The 22,066-nt window shown below is 42.5% G+C and overlaps 1 protein-coding gene and 2 long non-coding RNA genes across 3 annotated transcripts in view; 2 read left to right on the forward strand and 1 right to left on the reverse strand.

Annotated features, from left to right (window-relative positions):
* LOC148684570 (uncharacterized) overlaps nucleotides 1–22,066 on the forward strand; it is a 35,997-nt gene that overhangs the window by 7,102 nt on the left and 6,829 nt on the right. The window contains exon 2 of the long non-coding RNA XR_015951758.1: nucleotides 4,668–5,257. This is a non-coding gene — a long non-coding RNA (uncharacterized LOC148684570). The remainder of the gene's footprint in view (nucleotides 1–4,667; nucleotides 5,258–22,066) is intronic.
* On the reverse strand, nucleotides 2,928–20,641 carry SLC38A4 (solute carrier family 38 member 4). The gene is made up of 15 exons (XM_088676837.1): nucleotides 20,508–20,641; nucleotides 19,840–19,930; nucleotides 19,642–19,757; nucleotides 17,679–17,752; nucleotides 16,848–16,940; nucleotides 14,955–15,036; nucleotides 14,777–14,859; nucleotides 14,595–14,653; nucleotides 12,415–12,693; nucleotides 11,620–11,699; nucleotides 11,012–11,112; nucleotides 9,708–9,832; nucleotides 6,770–6,914; nucleotides 4,877–4,974; nucleotides 2,928–4,770 (listed from the first exon to the last, which is right to left on the reverse strand). The coding sequence occupies exons 1-15, from the start codon at nucleotides 20,624–20,626 to the stop codon at nucleotides 4,669–4,671; spliced, it is 1,647 nt and encodes a 548-aa protein (XP_088532963.1). The 5' UTR covers nucleotides 20,627–20,641; the 3' UTR covers nucleotides 2,928–4,668.
* On the forward strand, nucleotides 19,879–20,798 carry LOC148684571 (uncharacterized). The gene is made up of 2 exons (XR_015951759.1): nucleotides 19,879–20,023; nucleotides 20,550–20,798. It is a non-coding gene; the product is annotated as an uncharacterized LOC148684571 (long non-coding RNA).

The following is a 22,066-nucleotide window of genomic DNA, read 5'->3' on the forward strand; positions in this document are numbered from 1 at the left end:
TTGAATGTGGTCGATGGGAAATGCTGTGTGAATGGGATGTGTGAAAGGTGAACATTTATGAATACAGTAGTTGAAACCTGTGGGGGAAGCCGTGACCATTAAAGTGGTTTATTAGTGCTTTAAATGGGGTCACGAAGAGTCGGACACGACTAAACGACTAAACAACAACAAAGTGCTTTAAATGTATGGTGTGGAACTGTGGATGTAGTCAAAGATAGTTGTAAGCTTCTTCCTGGCCAAAGCAACTGCAGTCTGAATTTGTGAGGAGCTTGTAGAGATAAATAGTAAAATAAAAAGGAGTGTTTGTTCATACATTGACTAATTAGCTAATATACTTTTTTAATTAATAGTTTTTATAAGAGTGGGCTAATATGCTTAATAAAATAATTGCAAAGTTTGGAGCAGCATATACCAGTCCTTAAGTAGAATGGAAGACAAATGTTTTTAGACATTTCCTCAGAAATTATCAATGACTTCCAGAGGAGGGCAGCATTGCTACAGCTGAACTGATAATCTATAACTTTCAGCAGGTTACTACAGGAAACAGAAGGGGGACTGCTGAATATCGTAGGATTTACATACATGGAAGACATTTCATAATACCCTGTTAGCTATGTGAGATGAACATGTGAAATGGCTGCAGACATGTAAATTTAGCTGATCTCAGTTCTGACTTTCAAGAACATCTACACCATATTATTTGCAAAGTGAAATATAGGTAAAGGGTAAAGGGGCCCCTGAACATTAGGTCCAGTCGTGACCGACTCTGGGGTTGCGGCGCTCATCTCGCGTTATTGGCCAAGGGATCCGGCGTACAGCTTCCAGGTCATGTTGCCAGCATGACATATACACAGGTATAATTTTGTCCCATGCAATATTGACCTGGATGCCCTTCACAATTAGGAGAAATAATACATTACATTCCAAATGTACATTTTGGGATATACCGCCTGGGGAAATTTGTGCATGCTGCTGCCTAATTTCTGTTGCGTTTTCTTGCCTATTTCATCTGTTTGTGGAAAGGCCATTGTCTACATAGTTAATATAACGAAGGTTTCATTTATTAATGGCACACACCCACACCATGTTTTTAAATTGCTCTTATGCCACCTTAGCCCACACTTGGTCCCAAAATCAATCCCATCCACACATTGTCCCCCGCAAAAAGTATTTCTGTGTGTTCAAATTCAGGGTTAAATATGTCTCTGGGGTGAAGGGAACAGTGTGCCTCCCAGAATAAAACTCCTCTCTGCCTTTTCCTGTCAGCACTTGTCTGATGTGGTCAGCCAAGAGAATGAGTGGACAGGATGGTTTTAAAAGGCAATATCTGCATACATTTCAAAACTTATTTCTACAGTGCGTCTCACAAGTTTCCACAATATTTCATCACCATGTAATTATTGACTCACTGAACTGGTTTGTATCAAGCTGTGTAGGACCCTAGTGGGTATATTGTATGCGCAGGCACATATTGGACTATAATCCATTTATGTGAAATGCCAACTGAGAATTATTCTATGGCTAACTGCAAGATGGCGAGGCTGATGTTTGACTGCAAGTAATGAACTACGGTTGTGAAAAAAGGAGTGGAAATCTATGGGAATGATGAAACAGGGCATGGAAAAAAGAGTTGCGCTCTTCGATTCAAAAGCTAAAGTCATATGATCCAGTGGAAACTTTACTGTGAACAGTCCCCGTGACTCTCAATAATAATTGGAAGTTTCCAAAGACTTGAACCAGGAGAAGCCAACATGGTTCTCCTGCAGATCTTGTTGGACTCTCAGCTCCCATCAGCCACAGGCACCATAGCCAATGGAGAAGGTTTATGGCAGTTGCAGTCCCAGCATCTGCCTTGAACTTAGGAAAACTAAAAAGCATGCCCATACAGTCATACCTTGGTTTAAGTACGCCTTGGTTTGAGTACTTTCAGTTTAAGTACTCCGCGGACCTGTCTGGAACGGATTAATCCACTTTCAATTACTTTCAATGGGAAAGTTCGCTTCAGGTTAAGTATGCTTCAGTTTAAGTATGGACTTCCAGAACCAATTACACTCATACTTCGGGTGAAGTGCACTTCAGGTTGAGTACTCTGCGGACCCGTCTGGAACGGATTAATCCACTTTCCATTACTTTCAATGGGAAAGTTCGCTTCAGGTTAAGTACGCTTCAGGTTAAGTACAGACTTCTGGAAGCAATTGTATACTTAAACCAAGGTACCACTGTAATGTAGAAAGCCGGCAAGCAGAGGGATGGCACTCCTCCCCACTTGTGATTCACAGGAAGTAGTATTTAAGGGCACTTATATTTTGTGTCTCTCCCTCCATTGACTGGTGTAGGTTTGGTTTTTTTTCCTTTTCTCTTTTGGGGATGGGAAGGGGTTGGGAGAATGAGTGGCCTTTGGATCCTGCAGATCCAAGGACTCTTTCATCCACTCCACCATGTCCCATTTCCAGCTCTACTACCCACAGAGCAGCATTCATAGAAAAGCAATTCTGATAGAGCTTCCCACTGCCGCACCAGGAAGGCTTTGACCTGCCAAGCTGCTCTTGGAGAGGGAAGTCCACAGCATCTGTTGGTTTCTCAGCCATACCAATGACAGTATTCAACTAAGTTTTGCCCATTGAATGGAGACCCATTGAAATTAAATGAACCTAACTTAGCCATGTTCATTGATTTCAGTGGGTCTACTCTGAGTAAAACTTCATTGTCTACCACCCAAATACACCTAATAATGTGCTTTTGCACTGGCAAAGCAGTTCAAGCTGGGGCTTTTATATTTCTCTTTAGTGCAATGCCACAATTTGCAACACTGTATACCTGGGAAACAAATCCCATTCCCAGCAAGTAGTGTTGGATCCTAAATTGCAAGCGTGCTCTGTCTGTTCTAAAAATAAAATGTTGAACAACAGATTGACAAAAGCAGGTCATAACCCTGAATTCTTGAAGTTTATTGTAATAATCCATTTTGGTAACATTTGACTGCCTTACTCTACTTGGGTAATCTTTTGGACTTCCATAGATAAATTCCAAACACTGAGATGTAAAGTGAGCCCCTCCGGAAAAAAAAACAACCCCTCCCTCCCCCTGCTTTCAAAATGGTATAAAGGTCGTGACTATGAAAACAACTACACAAATAAGATATATAAAAATCAAAATATTGTATCGTACAGCAACATTCAATAGCGAATAAGATTATATACATAAATATTTATATAGTACATATATAGCAATGATCACTGTTTCCTGCACTGACCATTTATCAAACAAAAATGCATTTAACAATACTGGTAAGTGTGCTTTTCACGTTTCTTGAGATCGCCTTACACTCATCTGAGTTACAGTGGAAGACTTAAGAACTTCAGAGGAGCTCTGGTAGATAGACCAAAGACCCATCTAGTCTAGTATTCTGTTTATACAGAGGCCAACTAGATGCCTCCGGGAAGCCACAAACAGGACCTGAGTGTGGTAGTCCTCTTCTGTTCATGCCTCCCAGACAAACGGCAAACAGAGATCCAGCTTCTCTTAGAAGGTCTTCAAAACAGAATTATAATTGCAGGATCAGGTTTCCGGCTGGCATAGGCATAATATTTTGCTCACCACAGGGATCCTACCAGAACCATCTTCCCTCTAACAAGTAAGCGTGCTACAATGACAAAGATGTGCTTGCTATGAGATTGTTGCCATCCTGTTAAGGGTTCCACTCATCCTTCAGTGGCCACCAGGAATACCTGACAAGAGCACAGAGACTTCATATAATGGCGGCATCACTGCCTATTGGAGAAGCTTTGAAGGCCCCCTAGGGCGAGACACAATCTTATTGGTGTGGCTAGTTGTTGTTGATTGTAATTGACAGTAACTGCAACTTGCTGAGAGAGATGAGACAGTTACGCCGCATCAAAAGCAACGGCAGCCAGTTTTTGTAACAGGATTAGGAGATTGCTGAAAGTTATGATGGCCAAGAATTGACCATGCTTGTGCACCTTCAACACCGAGCACTTCTGTGATCACCTGTCCATATAATGTATTGCTTGATAAGTAAAATACTTACAAAGGGTTGGCGCTCACAACTTGACCGTACTTGTTAACTTTATGAACAGCCATTCAACACAATTGTTTTTATTTTCTCTTCCCTTCTGTGTCTATGTACATGCATACACACTATACATACATATATACACACACTCAGTTTTGAGCTGTTGATGGTCTTAGCTTTTGAACAACTCCCAAATATTCCAGCCTCTATCTAGAATTAGAGTGCAACATATTCTGTAATAAACCATACCCACAGACAATTTTACAAGGCACTAGGGTAACGTCTGAGCTACTACGTTGTCTCCGTATTCTAGAAACTGTGGTTATCAAAACAACAATAGCAGTAACAGTCTGTTTCAAGGACTATATACACATTTTTATTCTATCCTGGTCCAGAAGAGTTTGGCACAGGCTTTAACGCATAAATAACAATCCCTTATTAAAGGGCACTTGAATATTCCATAGGATCCTCCTAGTGGCATTACTAGTAAAAGTCTTTGGAATTTTGCAGTTATTGACTAGAAGCAATGTCCCCTTCTATGTGTCAAAAGTCTTTTTCCCTCTTGTTTTGGATGATAGCATTCAACCATTTCCAACACGAAAGAAAAAACAAATATTTTCTATTCTTCTTCCAGATTAATGCTGATTGGAACCTGGAGAGTTGTAAATCCAGTCCAGGAGAATTAGTGTCATGCTTCCAATCATAAAGATGACACCAACAGTCAGGAAAACCAGAGCCTGCAATTGAGAAGGAAAAAGAAAAGAAAATCCCATATTACTGGGGGGAAGGGTTTATGATTTGGCAATACTGAACTGCAGTGCTGATTGCTTCCAGTCTACTTACCCCGATCTTCTGAGGGGACCTGAAAGGTTCTTTCTTGACAATCCGGAGATAAAAAGCAGCAGGAAGAATAAAGATCAGCATTGTGGCAGCAGAGGCACCTGAAGCAGAAGACACAAATGGTTAATGTTTAGTAAGAGACAGCAGCCTTAGAGGACTACCTTTCTCCATATGAACTGACCCAGACCCTGTGACCATCATCTGAGGTCCTTCTTCATGGGCCACCTCTATGAGAGGCCCAGTGGATGGCAACACAAGAACGAATCTCTTCAGGGAAGCTCACCTGGCGCCTTCATTACATATCTTTAGATGCTGACCAGAAACAATGACTGCTTTAAATGTATAGTGCAGATGGGGCCTGAGTTTACTGGGAACTACTCACAGGTAAGTGTGTACAAAACTGCAGCCTTAAACGACATCTAATAGTTCGATCCTATGCCTGTCTACTAAGATGTGCCGTTTTTCTCCAAAAATAAGACACCGTCTTGTATTTATTTTTCCTCAAAAAAACACACAGTGGCTTATGTTCAGGGGATGTCTTATTAAGTATGGTACAGTTTAAACTATAAGGTTAAACTGCCTATCACTATGGCTTGTTTTCGGGGCATGGCTTATTTTCGGAGAAACACGGTAGGCAACATAAGTTCAATATGACTCACCTCCAGGTAAGTGTGTATCGGAAGGCAAACATTAGTCATAAAAAATAAAATAAAATAAAAATTCATTCCAGTAGCACCTTAGAGACCAACTTAAGGTGCTAATGTTGAACAACAGATTGACAAAAGCAGGTCATAACCCTGAATTCTTGAAGTTTATTGTAATAATCGATTTTGGTAACATTTGACTGCCTTATTCTACTTGGGTAATCTTTTGGACTTCCATAGATAAATTCCAAACCCTGAGATGTAAAGTGAGCCCCTCCGAAAAACTTAAGGTGCTACTGGAAGGATTTTTTATTTTTTACTACGTCAGACCAACACGGCTACCTACCAAGAGTGCAGTTATAAAAGGCATGCGTGAAGCGAAAGGTCTTGTTTGAAAGGGCTGTGTCATAGACGGGTGTTGGCTACTCCCGAGTAAGCACTCCACACATCCTCTGGATTTTTCAGAGTTTTATTATGCATGCTATATACAGTGGTGAGATGTCTCAAATCATGTCTGCTCTGCATGGGGCAGAAGCCCGCAATGGCGTCTCGCGGGCTCTGATCCCCCTTTTAAGACTGGGCATCCAAACGCCCCTCCTCCTTGCTCTACGGCTCCTCCATTGTCCCAAACCAGGCTCCTGAGGTGCCGTTCTACCTACCCCCTCCTTTCTAGCCCCTGCTTACCTGCTCCCAGCCTGGAGCTGAGCCTCCAGGACTCTGCAGAGCCCTGGACCCTTCTTTACCACTTCCTGTTCCTGGTTTTCCCTCCCAGACTTGCTGCTCTCGCTGCTGCTCTCCCAGCTGGTAGAAGTAAGCAGAGTGGGCTGCTCTCTGCAAGCCCTCTCTCTTACAGGCTGGTTTCCTGAAATCTGTCATATCAGACTTGGTAACTGATTTCAGAGCATGGTGTCCACCCTCCACAAAGGAGCATTTTATTGGTTGGCAACAGCCTGATTTGTATGTGTGTGTTAGTTATGGGGTTGTAAAGAAGGCCACATGGCACACACAGCTCTGTCTTTCAAACGAGGGGGATGGCCTAGGCACTGAGAAGGAACAGCCTAGAGGTTGTCGGCATTGCCCTCCCCCCAAACCCAGGATCGGTGTGGCCTGAGGTAGTTGCCACACTCTGCCCAATGGCCATCTTTGTTCCTACTGCGCTGAATTCTACAGTACAGGTGTTTAGACAAACGTGATTAGTTTTCCCCGGAGGCATAGTAAGATAAGTAAGTAAGGACTTTATTCCAAAGCATACCTATGAATCCAAAGATGTCTCTAATGCTAGGGACAAAAATAACCAAGACGTTATTGAAGGCGAGGACTGCTGCAGCAATCAAAAAGTGTCTTATCCAACTGAAGGGCCTTCCGGGAAACAAGAGTGCAGTAACCGAAGTACGAATCTGTTAAAAGAAAAGAAAGAAAAGAAAATGTTAACCAGCATATTTTATCATCTTAAATTTAGAATTGACGCCGGGTAATTCTGCAGCAAAAGAAAAAAGGGGGAAAAAAGCACCCCGTCTTTCTCTTTATCTTTATAAGCATTCCCCTTTAGTGTTGAAAGTGTTTCTATTCCACCGGGCTTACACAGGCAGTTAAGAGTACATCTCCCACAATGGTCTATCAATGTTTGTTTTTAATTTCTTTTTGCTTTTAACTTGTTTTTAACTTTTCACAATTTTATTGTTTGGTTTTATCTTTTTATATTGTGGTAAACCACTGTGGTATTTATAATGATACAGCAGTATATAAATCTTTTTTCATAAATAAAACAAACCAACAATGCTAATAGTTTTATGACTAATGTGTGTACTTTGCAGCAGAATTCAAAATATTGATAAAAAGTATGTAAATGGGAGATAAATACTTTGAGGAAAAGATATTTCTGCTACTAGAAGAAAATAGCACACCCTCCCTCCCTTCCTTTTTTTTTTAGTAAAAAAGAAATACAACATGCAAAAGCCCTTTGAAGCTCTCAGCTCAGTAATGGCTAAGTACATGGGGGATTTTTTTCCCTCATTCTCAAAATTATTGTAGGTTCTAAAAAAGCAGACGCCTTTGCTTTCAGTGAAAAAAAAAAGTGCAATGTAAGTACTTGTACACTTGATCATTCAATCTATAAATGACAGAGATATATCAGTTTTGTTTGCCCTGACCTTGCAAACTTCCCAAACCTGAACAGCTTTCCTACAGCTTTTGCACTTGCAGAGATAATAACTAGGTAAAAGGTCAAGGCAGCTCCACTTGGCAACTGCGGATAGGGTTACACTCCAAGTCCTTTGCATAGTTGAAGAAGCAAAAATGTCTAAGTGCAACAGGACAGCAAAAACGGCTAGCAGATCAGGGTCTGGATTACCCAATTACTAGGAAAGCACCCAAAAATGTTTGTTTGTTTGTTTTTTAAAAAAAGAATTTTACATTTGATATTTCAAATGTAGTCATCATCAGAAAAATCAGAAGTTTGTTAGACTCCCTTGTCCTCTGCTACACATACTTCCCCCATTTTCCTGTCTCTTTATATTATTTATGCCACCTAAAAAAAGGCCCTCAGAGAACAACAATGTGTCAGGACAAACTCAATTCACTTTCCCAGTTGTGTAGGGAAGCAGACATGCTTCGTTGATGAACTTCTCCAGAATTTTGCAATCAGAAAACCTAGCAATAAGCTGCTATTTCAATTTCAGCATACATGTAAGTTTTGTGACATTTTGGAAAAACAAAACCGTATTTTATGGTTTAGCCTCGTTTTTTTATTTTATTTTGAATGACATGGGGGAAGGCACCACAATCTTTTCAGTGTTTGGGGCCTCTAGAGCTATTAATCCAACACTGTCCTTAAACATTCCCTCCAGTAACAATGTTTGGGAGTAAGCACTGACTCTTATATAGCCAAAAATGCACCACCCAAGCACAGGAGGAAGGTAGTATTCTGCTCAGGGGAACTTCAAAGTTAAGAAACTTTTTTGGGGGGGGGTTAAAAAAGGGGGGGAATCCCACATACACCCAAAGCAAAATGGCCCAGTGAGAATCAAATGTGCTCTGTAGTTACAAAAAATGGAATATCTAGTGGAGAAGGGAAACCAAAGAAGAGAAAGGGATGGTGTTCTGGAAGAGGGAAGAGACTAAATCCCACACGGCATCTTGTTACACCTCCCACTTATCCACACTAACTGGGAGCTTGTTTTGGAGTGAATCTGGCACTTCAGAATGACCTTCACAATGTAAGGCTTACAGAGGCATTATTCTATTTGGATCCATGGGGAAATATTTTATTACTCTCTGAATTTGGGGGCGGGAAAGGGGGACATTACATAGCTTATCTGGACCCTATGAGCATGAGACAAAACGTAGCCTTCAGTATTGCAATGGAATATTCCTTTAAGGACATTGTGTAACTGTAACTTGAGAAACTCAAGGGGAGCTGATAGCTGTTGTAGTGTGCAAGCTGAGAGGCTCTAACACACATTGTTGGGTATCTGTCAAAAATTCAAGCCGACTTGAATGCCCCTCTGCTTTCATACTTAGTCACCTCCCTGGAGGAAGCACACGTGTGCTTACTACTTTGGGAACAGGAATAGCAGCAAATACATAGCCCAAAGTCACCAACAGCTACGGCAAAAGTAGCCCTGAAACCTGGGCTTTTCCTCGCACCTTTGCCATTTCCCCTTAAATGCTTAAAAAGAGATAGGAATTGCTACTATCAAGCAGTTGAGGATGCCTCAAATTCTCTTACAAGCTCTTTCAAAAAGAGGTTCATGTGGGTAAGTGTAAACTGGTAAAATCCACGTAAAAAGGAAAAACAAACACCGGGTGCATTTCTTGTTGATGTAATTGGAGTGGTTTTTTTGTGTATCTCTCTCTCTCTCTCCCTGTTTGTGAATAATTATTAACACTTGATTTTAGTGGCTTTGACGGATGGTTATTGCTTTCATAACATGTTATGTTTATGGGGCAACAGGGATAAATCACAAGTCCAGACTAGAAATAGAGTTGCCATACATCTGGAATTTCCCAGAAAATAGTGTCAACAACTTTGAGATTCATTCCCTCCCCCCAAAAAATAAAAACCTCAGCCAGGGTCATGACTGGCCTGATCAAAAGATCCCCCATAACATGTAAAAGCAGCTATATGGTAATAAATCAATATCCAGTCTGTCAAAGGTCCTCTGGTATGGGCTGCTCAAAGATTGACTTACAGGGAACAGGACTATGGGCACAGTCAGGGTCACAGCCACAAGTACAGCGAGGCGAACCATCAAAAGCAGGGTGTCAAAAGTGTACACTTTGGTGTAGGTATGAAGCAGCTCATCTTCCACTTCGCCTGCAAAAGGGAAATGAAGAAAGTCAGCTTTCTCAGGCAATCTCATGTCCACTCACTGCCATAGACACACACACACACACACACACACACACACGATTGCAATTTGAGAAGTTGTAATTAACAGACCAGACAATTATTTAGCTTTGGGAGGCCCAGATCAGAAATACCGTATTTTTTGCTCCATAAGACACATGTTTTTCCTCCTAAAAAGTAAGAGAAAATGTCTGTGCGTCTTATGGAGCGAATGCATGGTCCCTTGAGCCAAATTGCCCAGGGGCTAAAGGCAGATCGTTTTTTTTTTTTTTTAAGAAAGAGCTAAAGGCTAACAAGAGGGAAAGAGAACCCGCTCAGCAGCTGATTGCAAAGAGATCAGGAGGGAGATAAGAGAAGCTAGCTCCCTTTCCGGCCCCACCCCCTTGCCCAGGCCTCCATTGTTGTGTTTTCCCAGTGACATGTGACTGGCTGATTAGATTATCTGTCTGGAAACTGTAGAAATGGCTCCCTTTCCTTTCCTTTCTTTTCCTTTCCTAAAGAAGCTGCAGAACTGTGAGTTGAACTCCATAAAAACAGGATTTTTTCCCCCTTTGCAAGGTAAGCTGCACAAATGTGAGCTGATCCTCAAAAAAATGGAGCTTTCCCCCTTTGCAAAACAAAACAAAACCAAAAACCTGCACAACTGTGAGCTGACCGACCCCCCCAAAATGGGGCTTTCCCCATTTGCAAAAGAAGCTGCACAACTTTGAGCTGATGCTCAAAAAAATGGAGCTTTCCCCCTTTGCAAAAAAGCTGCACAACTGTGAGCTGATCACCACAAAAACCCAGGGCTTTTCCCCTTTCCTCCTCTAAAAATTAGGTGCGTCTTTTGGTCAGGTGCGTCTTATGGAGCGAAAAATACGGTAACACTTAACCATGTTAAATACTAGCAGTTGTTTTTGTTGCCTTGCCTTCTCTAAAGCTACAGGGCATGCAATGGGCCTATGTTACATACTGGAGGGGAAGGCTGACCCCGCTCCCTGGTGGCCCATGCCCACTCGTGATTCGCTGATTAGGCAAAAGTAGGTGGAGTCAGAGGCTTCCTTTACTGCCTAGGAAACAGTCCCTGGGATTTCCAGGGCGTGCGCAGGAACTCCAGCCTGCGCAATGGCGCCCATCTCAATTACTGAGAGAGTTTTGACTCACCATAGAAAGTCAGGTAGCCAAACAGAGCAGCAAGGAGGTACATGATGAGCATCCCAGTGATGGACACGTTGGCAACGCTTTGCATACGTTTTCGTGATCGGCTGAGTGGGAAAACGAAAAAATTAAAAGTAAATTAAAAATACATATAATGAATGAAGAAGCCATTTCTTTCTTGAAAAGACTAACCAGCTCAAGTAATTGTGTATACCACAATGCCCTTTATAGCAATTCCTCTTATTGAAGGAGTGGGGAACTGTGGGACTCCATCTCCCATCAGCCCCAGCCAACATGGCCAAAGGTTGGGATGATGGGAGTTGTAGTCCACACACCAACCACCACCACCAAATGTCTTAGTGACATGACTGAGGGAAACTGAGTCCCTGGCAGGATTGATTTGGCCCATGGGCCAGGGGTTCTCCATCCCTGAACTGAAGGATATAAAAATATAAAGATAATAGCAAAAGCAATAAATACATGAGGAAAATTAATAGGGGAAAATAGTAGGAAATCAATTAATATATTTTGAACTAAAATTAGAAAAGGAGGGGGGGAAGGTTTCAATAATGAGCCTATTTTAAGTAGAGTATATTGAAGAGAAGCAATCTTACTTTTTCAGTTCGCTGTAAATGGGTAGCACTTCAGGGTGGCACACAAATGCAAAGGCCAGGATCGGTATTGTATAGGCAGTCTAAAACAAAAAACAAGGATCCCAGTTGCTGGTTAGTTTTTTCCACATCTCACTGGGTCAGTTTACTGAGCAAAGTGACTGGCTTTATACTGCAGCTGTTCCAGGTAAAGGTCTAGACAAGATGGAAGCACTGAGTAGGGGGACCAAATGAAGGAACACTATGCAATGGCTTATCAAAAGGATATACAGTATTGTGTATAAATTTAGGGAACCATAAACGCAGCAAAGAGATGGCATAGCCACTGGCCACCGCCATCCCCTGTGTACTGCTGACTCGAGGGTAGCCAATGTAGTGCCCTCTAGATCAGGCATCCCCAAACTGCGGCCCTCCAGATGTTTTGGCCTACAACTCCCATGATCCCTAGCTAACAGGACCAGTGTTCGGGGAAGATGGGAACTGTAGTCCGAAACATCTGGAGGGCCGAAGTTTGGGGATGCCTGCTCTAGATGTTGCTGGACATCCCATCAGCCTTAGCCAGCAGGTCCCAATCAGTATTTATTAAAAGGAGACAAATAATCTCAATCTAGATAGACACCCAGTGGGTCTTTGGTCTTCAAGAGGAGCCCAGTAAGTGCTTCAGATTGGCATAATGACTGGGGCAATCTGGTGACAACTGCAACTCCCAGAATGACTCTGTGCAATAAAATTCAGTCAGTCAAGGGGCAACGGCAGGCAGGCAGTTCTGTGTGCAGCAAAATTGTAAGAGAGCCTTACCCGTGAGTTAAACACAAAATATTTGGGGGTACACTTCTCATCCTCCTCTCCATGGGCTTCATATTCTACTCCACTCTGATGCATCTTATCTTTGGCTTCTTCAAAACCGGAATACTGCTTGTAGGTGCTGTCCAACATAAAGTTTACTTCGGAATTGGCAGAATCGTTGGGTAGCATCACAACATGCAATGGAGCTGTGGTGCTGTTGTAGGACCAATTGCCAGCACCATTGCCCAAGACTGGGAGAGGGCATGGTATTTGGGATTTCTTGTAGATGACCTAAAGTAAGATTACAAATATACGTATATATCAAGAGACTGAACATGGCAAATAATGAGTTGAAACATTGGGTGCCTTTACAGGACATTGCTATTGTTCTCTAACAAGGTAAAGGGACCCCTGGCCATTAGGTCCAGTCGTGGACGACTCTGGGGTTGTGGCGCTCAGCTTGCTTTACTGGTCGAGGGAGCCGGCGTACAGCTTCCAGGTCATGTGGCCAGCATGACTAAGCCACTTCTGGCGAACCAGAGTAGTGTACGGAAACACCGTTTACCTTCCCGCCAGAGTGGTACCTATTTATCTACTTGCACTTTGAGCTACTTTCGAACTGCTAGGTTGGCAGGAGCTGGGACCGAGCAATGGGAGCTCACCTCGTCGTGGGGGTTCGAACCGCCAACCTTCTGATCGGCAAGCCCTAGGCTCTGTGGTTTAACCCACGTCCCTTACAAAGTTATATATCTAACAAAGTTATATCTAATTAGGTGATGTTTCCATTTTCCTGCTTATGCTGACTGTGATTGATTCCCTGCAGTCACTAAAGTGGGGATCAATTCATGGCACAACAGAATTGTCAGGAGGGATCAGGGAAAGAAACCACAGAGCTTGGGTCCCAAAGTTCTGCTCTGCACACTAAAAAGCATAGAGCATTCTGAAGGGCTGCTCTAGTCCCCACACTCTGTACACCAAAATCCCCAGGGGATATTTTTTTGTTCTCCAGCAGCAGCAACAAAAAATTATGAGGAGCTTTAAGGATTTCATTTGACGGGGGATGGGCCTTGCAGGTCGACAGCCTCGATTCTGTAGAAAAGCTTATTCACCTTGTTCATGGGCATTTTGCATATATTACAGTGCCCTTTTGGTTAGCAGATGGCTACAATACTTATCCTTCTTACAACTCAGAAACTCAACTGAGATTGAGATGAAAACATTCTGAAGCACACAGTTGTCAAAGTTTCACAAGAAAGGGTTCCCCCCCTTGCTTTTTCCTAAAGGGGTGTGCATCATAAAGATGTGTGTGTGTGTGTGTGTGTGTGTGTGTGTGTGATGATGATGATGATGATGAAAGTGGACAGGTAAATGGAAGAGGAAATTGATTTGGATTTGAATGGTTCCTATGCTTATTTGGTCTTCTACCTGGGATGTCTTAACAGGTCTGCTTTGCAGCTTGGAAGCATGGTTAATCCCAGGAGCTTTCCCCAGCGAGGCAGAGCTGCAGCGATAGCATTCCAGCATCATCATCACTGCCATTCACAAGGGGTGAGGTCATTGCAGTATGGCACACTGGCTGCAATCCAGTGCTGACACCAGTGTGCTATGCAGCGCTCAGCTTGCTGTCACCTCGACCCTTACCCTCACCCCAAGTAAGCTACAACTAACTACACTGCTGAGGTGAGACCACTGTTGCAGCTCTGTCTCTCATGGTTGAGTTACCCTGCTCTGCTTCTTCCTCTTTCACAACACGGCCAGGCCACACCGTGATCTTGTGTGGGCTACTCAGCACACTTCCTAAACCACAGGCTCATACTTCTGTTGCAACAGTTATGGTGTAGACTTAGTCTTGTTTTTAGGGTGGTTTTTTAGTTCTGAGGTCCCAGATCTCCTGCCTCTTCCCCTTTTAAACTTTTTTTCTTTTTTTTAAAAAGCCCTTTGCTTACAGGTGAGACCCCAGTTATCTTCAATTTGCTCAGAATCCTAAATTTGCATCTATACATTTCAATCAGCAAGTGTAACAAATTTGCACCAATTTGCACCTGTGCCCTGAATGTGACATGTCTCTAACAGCATGCCTGGCTGGAGCCATAGTCCATACTCTATAAGGACACTGTTGCCATTTACACATATATTACACATACACACATGGTTCTGCATATGTTGCTACACCATTTCCTATAATTACTTACCACGCTTACAAAGAATACCATGCAGGTAAGTGAAAATCCACTTGTATAACCAAGATACCCTACAAAAAACAACAACCAATGAATGCACAGTTAAACCACAAGTGAAATTAGACTATCAACTCAAATGTGTGATAGAAATAAGTCATTATAGATGTATTTAATAAGGCAGTTGATTGTTTTACCTAAATTCTTCAGAAGTGAAAGTGGAAGAATCACACCGATGCTCACAAATATTACAAGGTAGTTCCCGTTTAGATACCATTCCCTAGAATGAGAAGACAGAATACCCATGTATCAATCAAATCTGTTGAGGTTATAAGGAGACTTTGCTGAATTAAAGAAATGTAAACAAGCCCATACCCAGAAGTCTCTTCAAGCCCTAGAAATGCTCTGAGTACTTCTGGAAGTTCGTACTTAATAATGAAGAGGTAGCTTGACATTGCTGAAACGAGAAAGGATGAATAGAGTATGATGACAAGGTCTGAAAAAGGGTACCCAAAACATTCAGATCATTAAATTTTCAGTTAAACAGAAATGCTGTTCCTGTCAGCTTACATGGGGAAATCATTCATTCAGAAAATTATGAGTTTTAAACTTTGGAACATTCTCCCTTGCTTCTGAACTCTCCCATCATCATTGTAAGAGTGGTGCTGGGATTACCCGCCTGTTTCAATGGCCCTTACATTCTTATATGTGACAGCCAGAAGCCCAAATGCTTTCTTACCCTTTGATCAGAACAGTTGCAGCTCATTTTGATGTTATTATTCTCTGTCATTAAGGATGCTTTCATATGGCTTGGTTCAGACCTAACAATCAATCACGGCCTGCATGGGGTGTCACATTCCTCTCTTCCAAGCTTGGGCAATAAACTGAACCTTCCCATTGCACTCAAAAACAGGGAACTATAGTTCATTCTAATTGTGCTTTGTTAGGATTAAACCACAGTGCCTTGTTTCTTAACACTGAAGCATCCACAACTACTCTGAACTCAGCTCTTCCAAAGGGCAGGCATGTGGGGCACCCCCACAAGGGGACAGGGAGCCTGCTGCACCCCCAGATCAAGCCTGACTTGGGAATAGAGCTGCTGTGCTGCAGAGCAGATGAGGAGAATGAGCAGCAGTGTTGTGGCGACTCTCCTTTCTCTGCTGCGGCTGGTGGTGTTGGACTGATTCAGGCTCCGATGAGGGATCCTGTTGTGGGGGTGCCTGACGCCCCCTCAAAAAAGTGTGCCTGCGTGCCCCAGCCCCCCCCCCACTATGCCACTGGGCTCTGATTCCCCAGAAACATTTTGTGCCGTCACAATTATAAGCCAGCAACACACAGCACATAAAGCACTTCCCATTTTATTTTGGGTCCCTGTAATTTCATTTCATTTCATTTCACTGCTCTGCTTGTGCTTAAGGTATTATACAGGATTGATGAGGTTAGAACCTGGCCAAAGGCAAGTGTCACACCCACTTTGGCCCTGGGCTCCACTGCCACTGGCATTTGGAAAGTTCACCATGAAGAAATGCAGCCCTTTGGAGAAAAAAGGTTCCCCAGGTCGATGTAAGCTATAAAGGATGAAAATTAGGTAGCATTCAACCTGGCTGCTGTGGTCTAAACCACAGAGCTTAGGGCTTGCCAATCAGAAGGTCGGCGGTTCGAATCCCCGCGACGGGGTGAGCTCCCGTTGCTCGGTCCCAGCTCCTGCCAACCTAGCAGTTCAAAAGCACGTCAAAGTGCAAGTAGATAAATAGGTACCGCTCCAAGCGGAAAGGTAAACAGTGTTTCCGTGCGCTGCTCTGGTTCACCAGAAACGGCTTAGTCATGCTGGCCACATGACCCGGAAGCTGTCTGCGGACAAATGCCAGCTCCCTTGGCCAGTAAAGCGAGGTGAGCGCCGCAACCCCAGAGTCGTCTGCAACTGGACCTAATGGTCAGGGGTACCTTAACCTTGGCTGCCAAATACAACAGAGGAAAGTGTCCTACATTGTATATTGTATTTAGGCTTTTAAATAGATTATGAATTCAATACAGTGGCCTCCCTCTATGGGGCGTTAACATGACTCTAAAAATAGTTTTCAGTATCAGAAATGTCATTGTATGGCAATTACTGTATTGGGCACCATAATTAAGAGTTTATTTCTATGGTGCAGCAACTCAGGGCTGCTGTGGCACCAACAGCAGATATCCCCTCCCCAACATTTCTTTATTATAAGACAATTACTGTCATTTTAAACCCTCTCGTTAAAAAAGACATTTCCCACTCACCTCCAATGTTCTGCATCGTAAGAGAAACAAAAGCACTAATTTTTCCAGGCCATCCAAATGCCTTTTCGCCTAATTTTTCATATATTAGTGAACCTAGGAGCGACAGGAAATAAAATGTTTTACTTCAAATATCTTTTCATTGATTGGGTTTTGCACAACCCGCTGAAGGAAGCAAAATATGCATGGTTAACAAGGTACAGTCACTGGAAAGCTATTTCCATATCTTTTTTCTAAGTATGTGATTCATTCTCTCTCTCTCTCTCTCTCTCTCTCTCTCTCTCTCTCTCTCTCTCTCTCTCTCCCTCTCCCTCTCCCTCTCCCTCTCTCTCTCCACCCCCACCCCTTAAATCAATGGAAATTAAAACTGCTTAATTCTGGTTTCTGCCCACAATGGCCACTTACTCCTTTCCTGGGCGGGCAGCAATTGCGGCCCATCACATTCGGCCACTATCCCTGGCAACCAGAGCACATGAGTTTTGGCTGGCCATTTGGGAATTTTCTTGGTCGGCCGGGCCAAAGGGCGGGACTGCCCTCCCCAAAGTGAAAATCAAATGGGCCAATCAGAGGCCCCACTGGTGGGCAGTGCCTCACTGACTGATTGGGTATTGGCTGCTTCCATGGCAAGCCAGGCAGTGGGGCATAAAAGCTGGCCGCCATAATATGGGCTTGCGATAACACTGTCATTGTTGAGGAGATCTGGGTCATTGTTCTTTGCTATTTCTGTCTTTGATCTGCCAAACAGTGCAAAGTTAATCTTGATTTTTTGTCTGCCTTATTGGGATGTGGTCTTCTCAAATGACTTGCTCGCCACCTAGATAATAAATGGCATACCTCCTTCCTTGGATGTCTTCAGCAACAGGTGAACCGAATAGAGAGACATTATAGCTACACTGAGCAGCAGGATTCTGTAAGGAAGAAGTTATAAATCCATGAGCTGGGATAAAATGAACTACACAGATAAGTTATCCATTCCTTTGTAGAGGCATCAATTCAGGTGTGCTATTTTAAGTTCAGTAAAGGGGAAAGAGCTTTCATTTCGAAGGACATTGACTATAAGGCTCAAAGGCCTACAAAAAAAAACACATTCCTCAGTGTATTCTAAGAGGTTTTTTATATCTTATCTAGTCTAAATCCAACACAGAGTAAAACATGCTTAAAACTATGGCATATTAAATGCTAAAATATATTTAGCATAGCATGCAGTTTGGCATGCAGATTGCCGATTAGAGCAAGCATATTTAAAAGCATTATATTTTGTGTCTTTTACCAATGCAGCAACGTGCTTCCCTCAGGTCTCTACTTTTTTTTTAAGAACATCAAAAGTGTTCCTTCTTTTCTTTTTAAATAATGCAAGACAACGATCTAAACTTTTCATTCAGCCTTTCTCCAAATTGGAAAATTCCACAACACAGGTTTTAAGGAATAAAATCATGTGCTGATCTGGAAAGCTTTTTTTTAAAAAAGATGTCTCCCAGACTGATAGGTCTAGCTATATAGTTTGAAAGTTGCTCAGCAGCACCTGCTTCTGCCTGTCAAAAAATATGCTATATGGATAGTGTATGTCAGCTACATGCCATCACAGTTAGCATTTGGCGCGATCAGATGTTAGGGGGCAGCGTGTCTACACACACATTTCTATTCACAGAGTTTCAGATATAGTGCCATATGGACAGAGAGCATTCCCTTCCAGGTTCCACAGTAGGGGTAGTATCACTTCGATCCCACAAATACAAATTAGGTGAGTTATTTATTCTTTTGGCATATTTGTCCCAGTTGGAATTGCAACGTTGCTGCTATGTCATGGAACACACAGAGAGAGGTGGACTCCCCCCCCCCCCGGCCTACACAAATATAAATTAATATAGCCAAGTTATAGGCAGGAAAGTTGACCAATAATAAATGCATTAGATAGATTTCTGGATTAAGGCATGTCTCAATGTGTGATATGGGATCCTGAGTGAGGGAGACACAGTCTTGAATGTGACCACAGCGTTGATAAGAGTACTGGATTGTGGTACAGTGCATGTGCCCTTCCAGACTCCCCCTGCCCCCTTGTTTTTTGACAGCTGTATTCTGCAACATGTCATTGACCCACTAAGTGTGCATTGATGGTGAATGTATTTGTGGTTCTGCAATGCTTCCCCAATGTTATTGCATTATTGCAACAAAAGTAGGTCTAAGAAAAAGGTAAAGGTAAAGGACCCCTGGACGGTTAAGTCCAGTCAAAGGCGACTATGGGGTTGCGGCACTCATCTCGCTTTCAGGCCAAGGGAGCCGGCGTTTGTCCACAGACCGCTTTCCGGATCATGTGGCCAGCATGACTAAACCGCTTTTGGCACAACGGAACACCGTGATGGAAACCAGAGCGCACGGAAACGCCGTTTACCTTCCCACCACAGTGGTACCTATTTATCTACTTGCACTGGTGTGCTTTCAAACTGCTAGGTTGGCAGGAGCTGGGACAGAGCAACGGGAGCTCACCCCATCGTGCGGATTCGAACCGCCGACCTTCTGATTGACAAGCCCAAGAGGCTCAGTGGTTTGGACCACAGCGCCACCCGCGTCCCTGACCCACTAATATTGCATGAGTGGTGAATGTATTTGTTGGTCTGCAGTGCTTCCCCAACGTTCTTGCATTATTGCAACAAAAGTAGGTCTGCTCTGAACATGACTAAGTCTAGACCCAACCCATTATACACAAAAATAAGAATAATTTCTTATTTCAGGATATCATAGCTCCAACTAAGACTCTCCCATTCCCCACCCCCCAAGAAACCACATTGTGGATACCTACACGAAAAGTATGATTCCAGTGTTGGCCATGGCATAGGACAACCCCAAGATTCCACTGCCCATGATGGCATTGCTCAGGTTAAATGATGACATTCCAAATGAAATATCTCCTGGATTCTGGACAAGGAAAATGTGGCATTAGTTATGTTGTGCACCTGCGAGGACACCGCTGCAACTCAACTTTGACTAAGGGACTTACATATTCATCCGTATAATTTTCCAATTTCTTTTTGCCCAGAAATCCATTGGTAAGGAACTTCTGACTTTCGGCATCATCACCAACAAAGTGACTAAAAACAAAACAAAACAAAACAAACAGATAAGCAAGGAAAGAAGAAACAAACATCTTTGCACTTTAAAATTCAGGCTTCGGTTTTACAACGGTATTGCTTTATTTAATAAACGTATACCCCACTTTTTGAGAAAGCTTCTCCGCAAAGCATCTTTCAATCATATTTAGAAATCTCAATGATGTTACAATAACTGCAATGCAGAACTGGAACTGCTACAAGTGTCACATAATACTCATTTCCCCCTTGTATGAAATCATTCTTTTATTAGGGCCGTGCCTGCAACTTTGGAACTCCCCGCCAATTGACACCAGGCGGGTGCCTTCGCTGTACTCTTTCTGGCACCTGCTAGAAGCAGTTTTATTTAGGCAAGCCTTTCTAGACATGTAGAATTCCTACAAAAACATAGACGGATGCCTTGCTTAACTCATTAAATGCAACTATACTAAGCAGAACAGTGTACATTATCTTTAAATTTTGTGATGTGTGACCCACTTAGAAATGTATGTTCCTTAAGTAACGACCGAGTGGGTGGGCTTGCCTTTTTTTATCTTCTCATTCTGGCAATGAATTGTACCTGCTAATAGTGGCCTTTTCTGGGTCTCCCATGTCGGTATAGGTGTCTTCCGTGCTGTCGCCGCTGTTGCTCTCCTCATCAAGGTCTGTGTTGACTTTTCGCAGTTCCATGCGATCCATTTGAGCTGTCAGCGATTTCAAGTACACACACACAAAACCCCGAGGCGTCTTCAGTGTCAACAGAACTGTACCTTCTGCTTTAAAGGTTCCGCCTTCGCAATATGTTGACTCTCAGAACACTCTGTTCTATAAACAGAAAACCAAAGCCTTCATTAAAAATTTCCTCAAATTAGGTAAAATGTGTGGGAGCATCACTCGGTTTTATGTTCATTTCGTTTTTTAAAAAAACTACATTTCCCCTCTGGGAAAATTCTGAGTAAATTAAAATTCTATCCAGAGTTTATTTTCAAAACGATGTAGGGAAGAATGATATCTAATGATCAAGGTACATTCTTCAGCATTATTATTATTAGTAGTAGTATCATCATCATCATTAATATGTTTTATTTATTTATTTGCAGCCAGCCTTTCCTCTAAAAACTGGGTCAAGGAAGCTCACAAAAAATAAGAACTCATGCGAGCCAAAAAAAGGAAATAATATGAATGACAAATAACACAAGTCACCACAAGTAGATATTTAAAAATGTAGCTCAAAATAAGTATTGAATGCACTCAAATTATTATTATTATTTTAAAACCACCTCACCATCTGCCTTAAAAGACAAAAAAAGAATCTACCCATAGTATAGGCAATACATTGTACAATCCTTTAGGTGACTGTTGAGATTTCACATGCAGTGCTGCACTTATAAAAGGATTCCATTTTATATGATGGACTAAGGATTCTGATTGGAGGACTGAACAACTGTATTGATGAGACTCTGTCACTCTCTAGAAATAATGGAATTAAGTAGAGTTAAACAGCCCTTGGAGGTGATTCTATTTATCATTTGGGATACACACACACACACACACACACACACACTGCTTTGTTTCTAAAAAGCATCTCTCTCTCTCTCTCTCTCTCTCTCTCTCTCTCTCTCTCTGTGTGTGTGTGTGTGTGTGTACGTTACTGATACACAGCAACCTGTATTTGGGACAATATCTATCTATTTGGTCAGTTAGATAACATCCTCTCTGAGATGAAGAATGCCCAGTGACAAAGAGTTGTGCAACACCACAGCTGAGGCAAGTGAAATATCCAAAGATTGAACTCAGTGAGGATAAACTGCAAGGTCAAAGGGAACTAGTGCAATCTACAAAGGCACAAAAGGCTGCAGACATGACTGATTCACCCACATTTATTTATTTCCTCCATTCTCCCATTTAGTTGAGCCTAAGTTCCAATGAGACCAGGGTGAAAGTCTCTCAGGTGTCTAAATCCCTTCCTTTTATCCTCATATGGACTTTGGGCCCTCTCAAACTGGTGGCTTTTTGGTGATTGTATTCTGCAACATGCCACTAATGTGCTGGTTGTGAATTTATACTGCACCGTCCACACATTATTCTGCCTTGTTAGTTATTTTGTGATGCTTCTGCAACGTTACCAAATTGTTGCTA

This window comes from Zootoca vivipara, chromosome 9 (assembly GCF_965207765.1).
Source record: "Zootoca vivipara chromosome 9, rZooViv2.hap1.1, whole genome shotgun sequence".
Taxonomy (NCBI): Eukaryota; Metazoa; Chordata; class Lepidosauria; order Squamata; family Lacertidae; genus Zootoca; species Zootoca vivipara.